This window comes from Puntigrus tetrazona, chromosome 20 (assembly GCF_018831695.1).
Source record: "Puntigrus tetrazona isolate hp1 chromosome 20, ASM1883169v1, whole genome shotgun sequence".
Classification (NCBI taxonomy): Eukaryota; Metazoa; Chordata; class Actinopteri; order Cypriniformes; family Cyprinidae; genus Puntigrus; species Puntigrus tetrazona.
In genome coordinates this window covers 705,246-720,373 of record NC_056718.1, presented here as the reverse complement: position 1 = coordinate 720,373, position 15,128 = coordinate 705,246, and the positions used below count along the sequence as shown (strand labels likewise).

At 41.4% G+C, this 15,128-nt stretch overlaps 1 protein-coding gene across 5 annotated transcripts in view; it reads right to left on the bottom strand.

Annotated features, from left to right (window-relative positions):
• Positions 1–5,757: 5,757 nt before the first annotated feature.
• Positions 5,758–15,128, bottom strand: part of l3mbtl3 (L3MBTL histone methyl-lysine binding protein 3) — a 63,997-nt gene continuing 54,626 nt past the window's right edge. For all 5 annotated transcript variants that reach the window (XM_043219719.1, XM_043219720.1, XM_043219722.1 and 2 more), the window contains 3 exons: positions 9,560–9,714; positions 9,381–9,443; positions 5,758–6,910 (listed from right to left, as the gene is read on the bottom strand). In XM_043219719.1, coding sequence (XP_043075654.1) covers positions 6,767–6,910; positions 9,381–9,443; positions 9,560–9,714 — 362 coding nt within the window. In that variant the 3' untranslated portion in view covers positions 5,758–6,766. The remainder of the gene's footprint in view (positions 6,911–9,380; positions 9,444–9,559; positions 9,715–15,128) is intronic.

The window sequence follows — 15,128 nt, the reverse complement described above, 5'->3', positions numbered from 1 at the left end:
GTGTACATGAATAAATGCACAAAGCGTTAGATCTCGATAGCTGCGGATTGTACTTTAAAAGAACCGACCAGCACAAACGGGAAGTGAACAAGAAGTCGCTAGTCACATTCTTAAATAAATGACTTGTACAAGAACACGTTTTATTATCAAAGGCCAATCCAACGAAAGTCATCTGACACATCGGTTGTTAAATAAAACACAATTACCCGCCCCTGTGAACAATTACCCACATTTGGCCGGTGATGGCGATAAGTTTCCCACCCAGCTCACAACTGAACATGACGTGCCAGGTTTCAATATGCAAACTTGGATGTGAGAAAAACATTTGAGGGCTATAGCGGAGAATAGTGGAGCTTCGTCCACTTTTGTTGCAGCTTAGACATTCTCCCCAACATCTCCACGCAAAAGTAATACAGTCCAATAAAAAAACATTTAAACGTGCACTAAGCCTTCGAGCTTATAGAGTGCTCTTCACGAGAACCTTACTGCAACATCTTCATTTCCTACACGAGCGTATAATTCAGCCAGCATCACAGAGGAGGTGGATAGAGACGTGAGTCTTAAGAGCAGTGGAGGATGAATCTAACACTGCAGACAGCGTAGGTGTGATCACTATAGTCAAAGACAGCCTAAAAATAGACATCTTCTTCAATTAATGAGTGCTTTTTTGCCCATGCTGGGGGAAAAAAAGAAGAATCCCACCATTGCATTGACGCAGGATTTTGGTGTTTGCTCTCTCATTTGATTATTCATGAAAAGACGATCATCTTACGAGACAGCTGAGGGAAGCCTGATACGTGTTCTCCGTGGAGGACCGCATGCATCACAGAGAACCACGGGTGCCACATACATTCGCTTCCGAACTCATTTAAGTATGTTTACGCAAGGCTGACGGCGCTGAATACCGCTCCGACCGTTTTCTGTTACATAACGTGTGACCAGAACTCAGACCACAGATGGACTACCCTTCACACGCGAGGATTCATCTATCACCCCAGCATGTACACAAAGCCCTGTCTCGCGTTACGTGCCAGCACAGGCCAGTTTGGAGGTGACAGACACATATACAGTCTTTAAAAAAGGTGTTTGTGGGAGTGTATTGGTGAATAGCCAGTGCATAAACAAGCAGAAGACTAGTTCACACTGCCTCCACAAACACCACCCGTCCCTAACCACGGGGATGCGGTGCTTGTTTTTTAGGTTGTGTGAAGCAGCATTAATACGTCTGAATTAAACAATACTAATAACAAAATATGTAATAGTGGTTTTCTCATTGTATGAGCCCTATATACATTTTTATTTCTTTAATGTGTTTTTTGCATCATCGAAGTGCTTTACACTGTATTACACTGTTGCAACAGTTTTGGAAGTGTCTAAAATGACTGTGCCCACATGTACAAGATATTGGTGCATATTTATACAAATAAAGTCTTTTGCGTTGTCTTGTGAGTCGAGCCATTGTGACTGCCAACCAAAGGGTGTTTTACCAGTAAACTCGTGTTGCTGTTCCCACAAGCAATAAAAACCACCACAGAGGTAATGAAAGCAGTAATCACAAGTTGTAGGCAAGGGCTCAGGTTTCGCTGCTGGTAGATGCAGTACATACACCATCATTTCAGAAAAAAGAATCTTTCTCCATTGAGATGTAATGCCATTTTTTTGTAATACAAAACAGATGCTCAGAATACTCAAATGAATAAGTTCTTTGAGTGACCAGTCACATTATGGCATTTGTGGTGCAGGTAGGTAGAAACGAAGAAAACATGTCAGAATCCAGGTCGCATACAGTACATCTAGAGCTGTTTGGGGCAGCCGTGCAATGAGATGCATTGGGTGGATAATGAACAGTTAAAGTCAACACACAAAACTCTACAGTGTACCAAACATACCATTTATTGTAGTTCTGATCTCCTTTCTAAGGCATTCCTCTCACTGGCTTGCTCTGAGATATTTGGGTTGCAATGTGAAAAAATGAAACAGCACATGTGCATCTGTGTCTCATGTTGGGACATCTCTCCTCAAAACATCTTTAGCTCCAACACCAGCCATGGAACACCATCTGTTTCCAATCCGAAAAGGCAAGTCACATTTTCCATATATTAACAAAAAAAAAAAGAGTTGGAAACCTTGTTCTTTTGACAACTGCAGTCAATTACAAACGTTAACCTAACAGGAAAAAAGAACCTAACATGAAACTGTTAAACTATCGTAATCTGTTATAATAGTGAATTCCTCCAGAAGAATTTCTTGTGAAAGCGTTAGACCAGATGACCTTCTCATAGATTTAATTGTTGGGAAAATGTGCACTAAGCCTCATAGAGTGCTCTTGATGAGAACCTTATAGCAACAACTTCACATCCTCCTGATTCACAACAAGTGCTAGATTTCAGGGACATTCAAGTGATGGTAATTGCTAAATAATGTATAACTGCCTATAATATTCAAGTAATCCTGAAGACTTCGGCCAATTTTTCCAGGTGTGTTTGATTAGGGATGGAGATAAACTCTGCTGGACACTGGCCATCCAAATCTGATGAGGTGGTCTTAAATAACTTAGGGAAAAATGACGCACAGGTGTTTTTAATCAGACAATCTGGCAACAAGGAGGTCATAAAGCAAGTGCTTAAAAAAAAAAGCAAAATGATGTAATGTTGCGAGGTTTGTGTCAAATCTTTAAAAGATGCACCACTAACCTCACCTCTAAAGAGCCCCGAGGAACAGCTTGACCTGCGCTTAGTTGCTTTCCCTGTCAGAGTAAACAGATGTTGACCAGAATAAACCAAGACCTTCTAGTCTATAAAAGACTACCCTGGTATTACCCTCCTATTATTGGCATCAATTACTGAAACTTGTCAAGTCATTGTGTAGCCTTCCATTATTTCCTTTGCCTTCGCTTATGGGTTAGGTTTTATATTTGCTTTGTCCTTAATAGTGTTTAGAGAATTGTTTAAGTGTTATATTTTAATGTGACAAAATACAGTCACCATCCCACGATGCCTGTAACATTGTCACTGTATAAAGTTCTGGCAAACAGCTGGCAGGTGTTTGCCATAAATTGAATAAAAACTGTCCCTGTGAAAAAAACCTTGCATATTCTGTTTAAGTATGTTTTGAAGCACAGTGTCACAGACTTTAAAGACCAGGCAACAGAGCAGCAAAGCAAATGACTGATCAACACAGGTGGATAGACTGAACTAATGAAGGACATTTGACACTGAAACAAGACACACGGCGGCTGGTTTGAGCTGGTTTTAACTTAGTTGGTCTTTAGGACCAGCACATGACTGGCTCAAACCTGCAAAACATTCTTAAACAGCATACGATTGAATTTTTTTTTCAACAGGCGTGTGCTACGCTGAAAATAATAAATTACACAGCAATAATAAAGACCTGCAGTTCATATTTAAATACATGCTTGTGCATACAGAGTGTCACAGGCAGCCTTTCAGAACGTTAGGATGTAGAATGTCAGGTCTCCATGGAGATGCTGATGCATGTTGCCGTGACGCTGAAGAAGGAAAACAAGTTGACACGGAGGAAACACGACTGGAATCACAGCCGCTATATGCTGCCTTCTCACTTCTGCCAGAAGGATGACGTAGGCCTGGTTAGCGTAAACGGAATCAGCATTTTTAATATGTTATGTGAATTCCCAAGTCCCAAGCTCATAAGCGGGCAACACAGCTTCTTCTCTGAAGGCTCTTTATAATATGCTGAATGTCAATAAATCCCTAAATGGAGCAAATGCGTTTGAGAGAATTTGCAGGAGCTGTCCATCACCACCTGAATTGATGCTTAGTTTATAGTGGCAACAAAAATACTTTTTCTATGCCACACAACTTTATTATGTAGGTTCATCAGATCCCAACTACATTATCCACTTGTTCATTTGCGTACACCGCACGGCAGAACTAAGGTACCTAGAGAAAGTTATCTGTTAGCATTCCCATACATGTCAATGGAAATTGCTCCACTGGAAGCATGCTATTTGGAGCCTGTCATCTTTATTCATGGGTCCGCAGAGTTAACTCGAGCTCTAAATCACACTTATTACTGGCGGAGCAGGAAAACTGTGGCATGGCAATGCTGGTTCACTGATGAAATTATAAGCACCAAACCCCTAAGGCTTTTATAAGAATGAATAAAGCATGTTAATAACGCTTTCATAAACAGTTACTTGTGATTTTAAGCGCAAATTGTTATTATATGCATTTCACAATTACAGACACTAAAGACGGTTTTCACAAGGTTATCAGTGTTGGCTGGAACAGCAAGAAGTCTCAGAAAAGCACTGGAATATGGAGGGAGCATCGACTATATTACATTACAGACATTAAAGTGAAGGCTGAAGAAGAGGGAGAAGTGTGGTGAGGATTCAACAGCTAGATAGAGAACCCATGTCACCTGCTGAAAGCATTATCTTCTCCTTGTATTGATTCTGTTGGAGTGAAAGGCTGGATGTCCACTGCCCAGGGCAGAGTGCATCGAATACAGCAAAAATGTGTTTTTTAACCTTCCGGTGCACACTTGTAAGGCTGGTTCTGTATTTGTGGCTTCAGCAATCTGCTCATCCAGGGTTCATCGGATAGGGCTGGAGAAAAATCAGCGGCATGAAGGCAGGAGAGGGTTTCCACCTTGAAACAAGGAGACAACTGTTGAAGAAGCCAATGACAATACGTAACGTGAACCTAGTGGCACCACTCCTCCACCGCCAGCTTGGTGCCTGGTCAATCCTGCTATGTGATCATTTTGCTCGATCAAGATTGCATGAGAAGGTTTTTCTGAGGTTATCAGCGTTGGCTAGAACGGCGAGAAGTCTCAGAAAAGCACTGGAATATGGAGGGAGCGTTGACCTGATACTCTCCCTTCTGCATTCTGACAAGATTATAAGCGCTGTGAAGCCCGAGCGCTTTAAACACTGTTGCTCCGGGGTAGCTGAGATCAGAGAAAGAGGATATTTATACTTGACCACAACACATCTGAGATTGCTGTAATCAATGCAAGGACACAAGGCTCCGTCCTTCTCGGCCACTAGAACTCCTCCTTTGAGCATCTGCATTATAATTCAGGCTGACATTTTGCCAATGGCTATGGCAATTTTATTTATATAGCACCATTAATTACAACCCAAGGTTGTCCAGTGTGCTTTACAACACGAGAAAAATAAAAACAAAACACATTTCCCGAAAAATATCAAACAAAAAGACAGTAAAAAGTCAGTAAAAATTCAACACAGGTTATTTTGCTTGTTTAGTGTATGTTGAGTGAAGATGAGACACATTTATTTACATCACCAGCACTTATACTGACACTAACCTCCAAGAGATGACCTTCAGTGGAGACCAGAACGCCCAGACGAGCCCCGTGGACCGATCACGGCAACCTCACACACACACACACACACACACACACACACACACACACACACATACACAAAAAAGTCAACATGTTGACCATGTTCATAACACTGGAAATGCAATGCCAGCTGCATTTCATCGTGGAATATAGATTTGCCAAACCCATCAAAGCATTCATAAATACAGCATATTCACTAACTGCAAATATGGGTAGTATGCTATTCTGAACACAGCCCATGTTTAATACATTAACCTACTTTTCTTAAACAGGTGTCGATCAATTAAAGAGGTATGCGGCGTTATCCTAACAATCCTGTAAATGCTAACAAATAATAAACCAGCAATGATATAACTGGAACATTCTAATATAAATACTGCAATCACTAAAAAGACAATTGCGTTGATGAAGATTTTTCAATCAGCAAGTTTATTTGCAAATGAATTACAGTGAAGTTTAGTAGACCATCCGCTGGTTTCTGCAATTCCTCTCCAAACCATTGCTTATTTACACAACTGAATCCCCAAGCTTTAGTGGCATGAAGAAACGTGACATATGAGTTTTGAATATGAGCGCAGTGGGTTTACTCATTTAAACAAGTGAGTAAAAACAGCATTTCGACACAAACTGTTTAGGTTTGTTAACATACACGTCCACAAAGCATATATCAAATAAATAGATGGGAAATTGAATGCTGCATACCTTAGCAACAGAAATGTCTGTATTTTAATGAAAAATCAGACTTTTCTTCTTACACTGTGTACATGAAGGCATTCTGAATATTAAGTTACATTCTGTTACAAAATACCAATATGGCTCTCGCAATTATTATTTGTGCCTTGAGTGTAGCTTTACCCTCCGTCCTCCATTTCTACATCCATTGTATCAAAACAAATAGAAAGAGCGCTACCCTTCTACTACGACCCTAACCGTAAAGAAGAACGGCGGCGTGATGCATTAACATGGCATCACAGCGCACCGGAAACCAAGAAGAATCTGCGTGAGCTCATCTAACGCTCTTCAATCCAGAACCCTTTTCCGAACACTGAAATTATCTACAGCTACGAATTAAAGGAGAAATATCAAGACGGAAACAACGAGAGTCAAAAGCAGACATTGTGCGGCTCTTCAGTGCACGTAGTTGCATTCGTTTAGCACCTGAATTTAGAAAAGCGCTAGCGCTCTCATAACCTCTCAGTAAAATATACATTCTCACCGACACCCCGCGATGAAAGGGCACTACAGGAAACCGTCTCGTGAGATAATAAGTGCGTACAGATACGTGAATGTCATCATATGCGTTTGACCTGCTCATTCGGACGTGATCTACATGGCGTGTGCTGTACGAGTCTTCATGATGAGCCCTTTGACCGAAGCGCTTCTGAACTCTCTCGGCTGTCCGTCGCTCTGGTCAGAGTTCGTTGCAGGCAGAGTTTTCTGTGGTTTTGAACATTAGTATAGAGTTGTATATTTTGAGAGCCGGCCCTAGTTTGATGCTGAGGATCTTCACCAGGTCCACCTGAGTCAACAGCAGGAAGGCCTCGCCATCAATTTGCTGAAAGCAAACCACAATAAATCAGCAGATGAACATACACAGCTGTCAGTGCAGAAGATGCATTTCCTGCCATTTCCTTTCATTTCACAGTGTTGAAACAGCACGTCACAAACTACTGCTCCATTATACTTCTGTTCACAGAGACATTTGGCGTCGTGTGAAATATGGGAATTTGAAAACATGACATTTTTACATTACATTTAGTCGTTTAGCAGACGCTTCGACCACGAATGAGGACGATGGAAGTGATCAGAACCAACAAGTCTCAGTTAGCTTCACGCTGAACACATAGCAAGGGTTTAAGGTATACGACAAATTAAAAAACAGAATAGAAAAAGAGAAAACAACAGAGCACGCATATTTAGTATAGTATTTTCTCTTCTTACTTTGAGCTGGACACAATCCCAAAAGAAATTCAAATTCTGGCTGATACACAAATCATTGGTGTAAATAAACGAGTGACTTTAGGCACCGTAATGTTATAATGTGACATTTATATTTATTTTGAGATTTATTCAAGGTTATATTTAGGAATTATTCAATATATTAGTGTTTTTAAAAATGAATTCCAAGTGAAATGGCAGTAAAGTTAATCTGAAAGTAATTCAGCACGGGTTTCTTCGAGATCTTCCTCTGGGCTTTTATAATGGGGTTTGTCTCATTTAGGAATAAAATGAGGTCTGCGAGAAACAAACAAATGATATTTGAATGTTTTGATGTTCATAAAATCACACAAGCTCACCCCCGAATGTTCTTGTGTAGTTACTTATTACACTCATATGGTTTTAAAAATAAACACAACTACTTCACAATCAGAACGTGTGTTTTCAGTATGGGTGAGTGTAAAAAGGTCCTGTTTCTTTCACGCACCAGTTTTTAACCAGTTTTGACTCTCTTACATCTGATGTTACCGACAACAGTCCCACAGTGTGACATGATCATCGTTTTCTGATCAAGCCTGACAAGAAACAATCATGAAGGACTATAAAACACTCAGTGTGAGCCTGGCTGTCGTGATGCAATGCGTTTACGTGGTTTCTTTTTTGAAAATAGGCTCATTTTCCAACTCCCCTAGAGTTAAACAGTTTTACCGTTTTTGAATCCATTCACTATTTGCAACATATTCTACATTATTGTTGCTCCTCTCTGACCTGTCTTTTTCTTCTTTCTGAGAAGCATGCTCTGATTGGCCAGTTATCCATTTCCACCATCAATTCTTGTTTGTCTGTTCAAAAAATACTAAATAATCTCATAATATTAAATAATGCAGTTGTATTTTTCAGTGTAAATTATTTCATTCATTAACTAATATAACAATAAGATAATATAACAATCCCATTATTATAGGCTAAATGATTTATGACACAGCTGACAGAAAACTGATGAGAACGTTGCCAGATAGATCCCCCACAGAACCAATCCCAATTCAACCCCTGGTCTTGATTTTCTTTTAAATATCTCTTTGAGTTTGAGTCTTTAGTCTTATCTTATATATGCACAAACATTCCAAAGATAAACTTAAAATGAAGATCTTTTTCAGATAAATGTACGTGGGGCGTGAAAAAAAACCCAACGTGTCGGAAATTTAACAGTCGAAAAACAAATGAAAGAACAAATGACAGAAAATGAAGCATTCTGCACACTTGTGTTTCACGAATCAAGCGTCTAAGACATTGGGAGTGCTGTTGCCATGGATTAAAAAGGGCACATAACAAATACGAAGACATTCAGAAACGCCTGTGACATGCAGTTTTAAGCTCAAACGGTTATGCTAGTAATACATTTTAAACAGAACGTCTTGCGTGCAATTAAAACATTTTCCCAATCCCTTATGTGTGTGTGTGTGTGGAATGGATTGGTTACAGGTAATTAAACTCGTGTCGATACCCCGACATTGATTTTAACCAACAGTTCAATAAACAGAGACTTAATCTCATTTTAAATACAATATTACCACTTATTTTGCCATTAGCAATATCAGCATTTTGTATAAAAAAAAAAAAACATTTCATAATACACAAGAAGACCAAGTAGAAGAGACTTCCTGAGTGCTCTGAGACTTTTACACCCTGATGTACGACAGGTCTCATTTGCACACGTAATTAAAAAAAAAAAACCACAGGACAAGACACAGAAGGGAACGTGAGGAGAGAGCGATGGGAAATAAGAGCGGTAGAGCAGACAGACAGCAGCTCAGAGAGCAGGATTATTTAAAGCAGCAGCCCTCTGGCCTCTTTAACATTCTTGTTAGCTGTAAACAGGCATGATGCTGTGACGTGGGATGACTTGACGTGCCTATAAATGGTTTCAATGAGATCTCTTCACATGCTCTCTTCCTTGCGCATTATATTCTGCTCCTAAAATGCTTCAGTTACTCCGGCTGCCAAACGTCATGATGGAGGACTAGTTAAGTATTTCCCACAGGGTTCAGTCGTTCCGATTCCACTCGTGATTAAAGAGAATCATTTACCTCGTCTCTGAAGGTGCGCACTTGCTCCTTGCAGCCCGGAAGTCCTTGGATAAACTCGATCACCTGCAGAATAACAATGAGCGTCGGTCGAGGTGCGACAGCTGGAGTTAACCAAGTTTTATTCAACAAAGAATAATCGTCTTGTTTTAAAACAGCGAGTTGGGGAGAGCTCGGTGTACCTCGTCCACGCTCCACGCTGCCACTTTACTGGCCGTGATGCCCGCCACTGTCGGAAGGAGCTTGCTGTGCTGATCCCAGCAGTGAGGCATGCTGGGAGATGGGCTGGAACACGGCATGAATACAGACTGGTGCAAGGCCTGCTGTAGAGTCAGCTCTGAAAGAGATACATAAAGTACATGTAACTGAAATCCATAAGACAATCATTGTTATTATGTTCTGGCTGATATTCAAACTTTCTTCTGATAGTCTAGATACTCCACTTCACCACTACATGTCAACTAGCAGTCTTCAGCTCAATATCTTCTAACTCTTTATGTTTACTACATACTATCAGAAACTTCACAAGTATATATCAGCTTATTTGACTCACCCTAAACCTACTCTGAGTCAGTACACATGTAGTTGGTAATTAATGAGAAAGAGTTGACATGCTGTTGGTAACATGTCTAAAGTAGTACTTTATCAAAATAAAGTGTAACCAAAAAATAAAACAATCGTTGTATATGCTAGGCCTATGTAATAGGACAAGATACATATTCAATTTGAAGTGAGAGAAAAATATGCAATGGTATGCAATACACAGTATAAAGTGACGCTGACAACTACTTGAACTTTACATCTGCAGCCCACAGAAATAAAACAAGGGCTTGATGTTAGACACTAGGTGAACACTAACAAGGTGGATTCAGAGGTTTATTGTGTGTTTTCTAAGTAACATTAATAACGCTTGTTTTCCTTTGGTCAAGTAATGAATTCAGCCCTTTTTTCAATACAACGCTGCACCGTTCGAGAAAAACGCTATCATTATTGCAGCTTTAGGCAGAAATGATAGTCCACAGGTTAATACAGATGATATTAATAATCAACATCTATTAAAATGTTGACATTATAAAATATGGGCATAATATACTTCTTATATAAATGGCAAAAACTACATGCATGTTGCAAACTGATTCTCACAACTAATGCAAATCCCTTTGAATAAAAGCATCGGCGTTCATTTATTATTGAATGTGATGTATTAATGTAAACGCACACCTCCACTCTCTTTATGTTAAAGGTTGTGCTCGTCTCGGCTGATGGCTGCGGCCTCCATTAAATAATTAATAATGTAGGTGATTAATGTTTAATCATACTAATTTGATGACACACAGAATCATTTCCAGCAATGTTAACATCTCAGTGTTCAGCATCAACCCCAGAGAAAATAACGAGGTTTGACACAAAAGAAAATGCACCTGATTAGCTTCCCTTTGGACTGGCTTGAATTAACTCCATCATAAATTAGAAAATCACTTCTTCTGTACACTACACCTCGTTGAAGTAGTTTTTTCCGCTTTTGTTCAGAAGGTCCCTATGAATAGAGCAGTGTGGAAAGCCATTTAAATTCACCCAGAGAGGGTCACGTTCTCAACTGATATTAGTGAAACTGGTTCACGGTCCACTTCAGAGTGGCGTGCAGAGCGTTGACGAGCTGTTGTGCTCCGCGCCGGAGGACAAACACTGAGATAACACCCTTCCCTACCGTCTGCCTTTCATGGCTAATTCACTCTGACAGAGCCCTTCTTTGAAGTGCAAACTAAACGAAGTGAAACACGCGTTTCTCCTCAATACAATGGCAATAAAGAACAAATAGATTTAGAGAAGAGGTCAAGTAAGAAGTCAGCTGTGAGGTGTGTTAGCCCAGTGTAACCCCTGTAAGGGTTGTTAAAATTTAGTCAATAGAACCCTATTTTTGTTTATAAGCATATTTTTTAATGTGTATTATGAAGCCTGTAAAAGTTTTATTATAAGTACATGTCCCTTTAAGATCTTGGACGAAGCGCTAAGGATCGGTTGAAATGTACTTGGGCAAAACGTGGTTTTCAACAGCATGTTTGGTTGATTGCCGTTGATTGGAGGTTAATTAGTTAATGCCCGCCTTCTTTATAGGTATAGTCATACTTGATTGGTTTGGGGAGGGGATATAAAAAGAAACCGAGAAAGAGAAACGAACAGAAGAAAAAGAGGAGCGAGTGAGAGAAGCAGGTAGATTCTAATCGACATCTATCGGTTTATTATTTAATCTAGTTAACTTTAAAAACTCTCGTAGAAGCGTTTGAGTTTGGTTGAAGTGTTATATTTCGTTCGATTTATTTATTTTTCCATTTATTCGTTTATTCGTGGACAACGAGTAATAGTTAGCGGGTTTCAGTTTACACGCTGTGTGCGAAGTTCGGACGGATTGACTGGTGGTAGTAAAATAGTACTGTCGTCAGTATCCCGGCGTGGGAACGAAGAGGAGATCAGATAGACCCGTTGAGCCACCGGACGCGCTCACAGGTCCTCTGACCACGAGGGACGAGAAGAAAAAAAAACCGGATAGCGCACCCAGCCACCGGGAGCGTTGGGTGTTCCTCCGGCCGCGAGGGACGAACGACGGTTGGAGAGACTGTCGGGGGCCGTGACGAACGAGGACGGACTATAGGTACTGTTGTGTTTTTTTTTTCAGCTCGCTGGAGAGTGAAGCGGCCAATAGTGTTTTAAGGCCTCTACGCACCCAAGCCACGCATCAGGCCTGCATCGGGAGTGGGTATGAGTGTGGTTATGGTGTGAGTGGGCCCACAGTTTATATGGTGTTTGTGGTATACATCGTAGTAAGTGTGAAGCATTAACGTTACTGTTATCATACTACTCGTGTGATGTAGATATTTTGCTATCCTCCTGCTAACACGCATATTTCTATTTTGTTTTTTGGTTTATAAATAAAAACTCATTTTTTTTTGCATACGGGTATTAGATTACTCATTTGGTAACTTTAATCTCTCTAAAGTGGTATCATAGGTGAGGCTGAAAATATATAGTCGAGAGACAACCTATAAAAGAACCGGTGCTCCACCCTATAGATCTTAGGTAAGGACACATCTAAGAGGGCAGGGGCGCTACACAAATTGGGGGCTCGTCCGGGATTCATCTTCCCCTCCCTGGTACCATACAGAAGAGAGAAATAGTGTGAGAGTGAGAAAAAGTGTTTTTACCTTTTTTTTGTGCTTTTAACTGCGTCTGGTTGAGCTATGTCTCGCCGAAGTAACCCCCCTATTCAAAGTGATCTTGCTGACTGGTGCAATGAGACTGGGATTGACCTTGCACACGCATTGCTGCTAACAAGTGTACCCAAGCGACAGAGACATCACGCATTGAAGAAGTTGCTGAGACTGTGAAAGTTTTCGGAAGAGTGCGCGTTCGAGATACAAGATGCGGAGCCACTCCTGCTACCCTATTAGTGCTGTGTGAATGCCGAGAGATTGTAGATCCCACTCGTTGCCCCATGGAACTGAAACCCACCCTGAGGAGTCCTGGAGGATAATTACTGGAGTTGAAAGAGAACCAACCAGTGCTGTTCCAGCAGAATTTACTGACCGGCTCTCCCAGTTTCTTAAGGATGAAGGGAAGTCCATGACTGATCTACAGGCTTTGTTTCCTTCACTGAGTGCCAGCTCTAGCTCTGCTGAGTCCATCATTCGTGCGATGGGTGAGATCCTAGAGAAAACAGCAAAACCACCAAGTGATAGCAATGCTTACCGCCGTTTGCGTACTTTCTCTGGGACGGTTCCGACACCCAATGGAGAAGAGACCATGGACCACTGGATGGAGCAAGCTAAAATGATGATAACTGAATGTGAATGCTCTGAGAAAGAGAAGAGGAGGAGAATTGTCGAAAGTCTGAGAGGGCCTGCCATGGAAATCATTAAAGCTGTCCGTATGTCTAATCCGGATGCCAGCTCAATGCAGTACCTTGATGCCCTTGAAAGTACTTTTGGATCCTCAGAGTCTGGAGAAGATTTGTATTTTGCTTTTCGGCTTCTTCGACAGCGCCGGGGAGAGTCCCTTTCTGATTTCCTAAAGAGGATTGAAAAATCCCTGACTAAAGTTGTGCAAAGAGGTGGACTGTCTCATTCCCAGGTTGACAAAGCCAGAGTGGAACAACTGATTCGTGGAGCTGTTGAATCGGATATGATGCTCTTGCAGTTGAGGTTAAGGGAGAGGAAAGAACACCCACCAACTTTCCTGAGACTATTAAATGAGATTCGAGAGGCTGAAGAAATTGAAGTCACTCGACGGAGATTCACTGCTACTGCAAAATCCATACACCTGCAGGACGAGGGGAATAACTGTCCCGTTTTTGTACAAGAACTAAAAGCAGAAATTCAAGAATTAAAGGCCCAGTTTAAAAGTGACAACTCAAATAGTGTACCAGCATCCTCCATGATGATAGAATCTAGAACCAAATTAAGACAAACAAGCCCCTCAGATCAAAACGCGGTAGCAAAGGATTCTGAAGTTCAGTCTTTGAGAGAGCAAGTACTTCAGCTGCAGAAACAGATAGCAGTCATGAGTGTAGGTTCAAGTAGTTCTTCTAGTTATCACCAGTTCCCTCAGAGGCATGCTTCAGGTCCGCAGCGACCCAAGCCCTCACGAAACGTGGAAGATTACTTTTGCTACCGGTGCGGGGAAGACGGACACATTGCTACAAAGTGTCAAGCAGCTGAAAATGCCACTCAGGTAATCGCTAAATTAATTAATTCGTTACGGAGAGCAAAAGGACTGAAACGTGATTCAAACTCCAACGATCCGTCTGAGAGAGAGCCTGTTTTTCTAAAAATAGTCAGGCGCACACCAGTGAGCGAAGTGGACTGCCCAAGGGACTAGTTGGACCAGCCTCGACCGTGGAAGTAAAGATCAGTGGTCGTCCATGCCAAGCCCTGTGGGACAGCGGATCTCAAGTTACCATTGTCTTCGACTCCTGGTACTCCCGAAACTTACCAGACGTGCCCATCCATCCTCTTGCGGGATTATCTGTTTGGGGACTTAGCTCATGCAGTTATCCCTACAAAGGATATATTGTCATAGATGTTACTTTCCCTGTAACTCACTCTGGTGCTGAAGAGACCATAGCTACCTTGGCGTTAGTCTGCCCAGATCCCCAAGGCCCGCCACAATTCCCTGTAATCATTGGGACCAATGCGAGCTTCTTTCAACGACTGTCAGCGTATAAAGGGAATACTAAGGAAAGAAAACATGCCCATTCCTGAGAATACAGACATCCCCAGTCTGTCGTTTACCTCCAAGTGGAAAAACTTCGCCACAGATCAACCTGAAGGTAAAGTGATTTGGGAAGGCCCAGGAACGTTTAAAGTCCCATCACGAGGGGAGCGGTATGCATTATGTAAAGTTGAGTCTGATAAACCCTTGAGAAAGGATATCTTTCTTATTGAAGCCTCTGCTGTGGATCCACTTCCTGCTGGACTGTTTGTTTCCCCAGTAGTAATGCCTTCGTCAGAGGTAGATGTGACTAATTTCCAAGTTCTGATTCACAATGACACAAGTAAAGATCTTTCAATTCCAGCAGGCTCTGTAGTTGCCCATGTATTCCCAACGGACACAGTTACGGTAGCTCACGACATGCCTGAATCCCAGGGACCCCTTAATCCAGAGTTATTTGACTTTGGGAGGCCCCCATACCTGCTGCCTGGGAGAAGAGATTGCGTATGAAGTTGGCTGAGCGGAGTAACGCTTTTTCTCCACTGA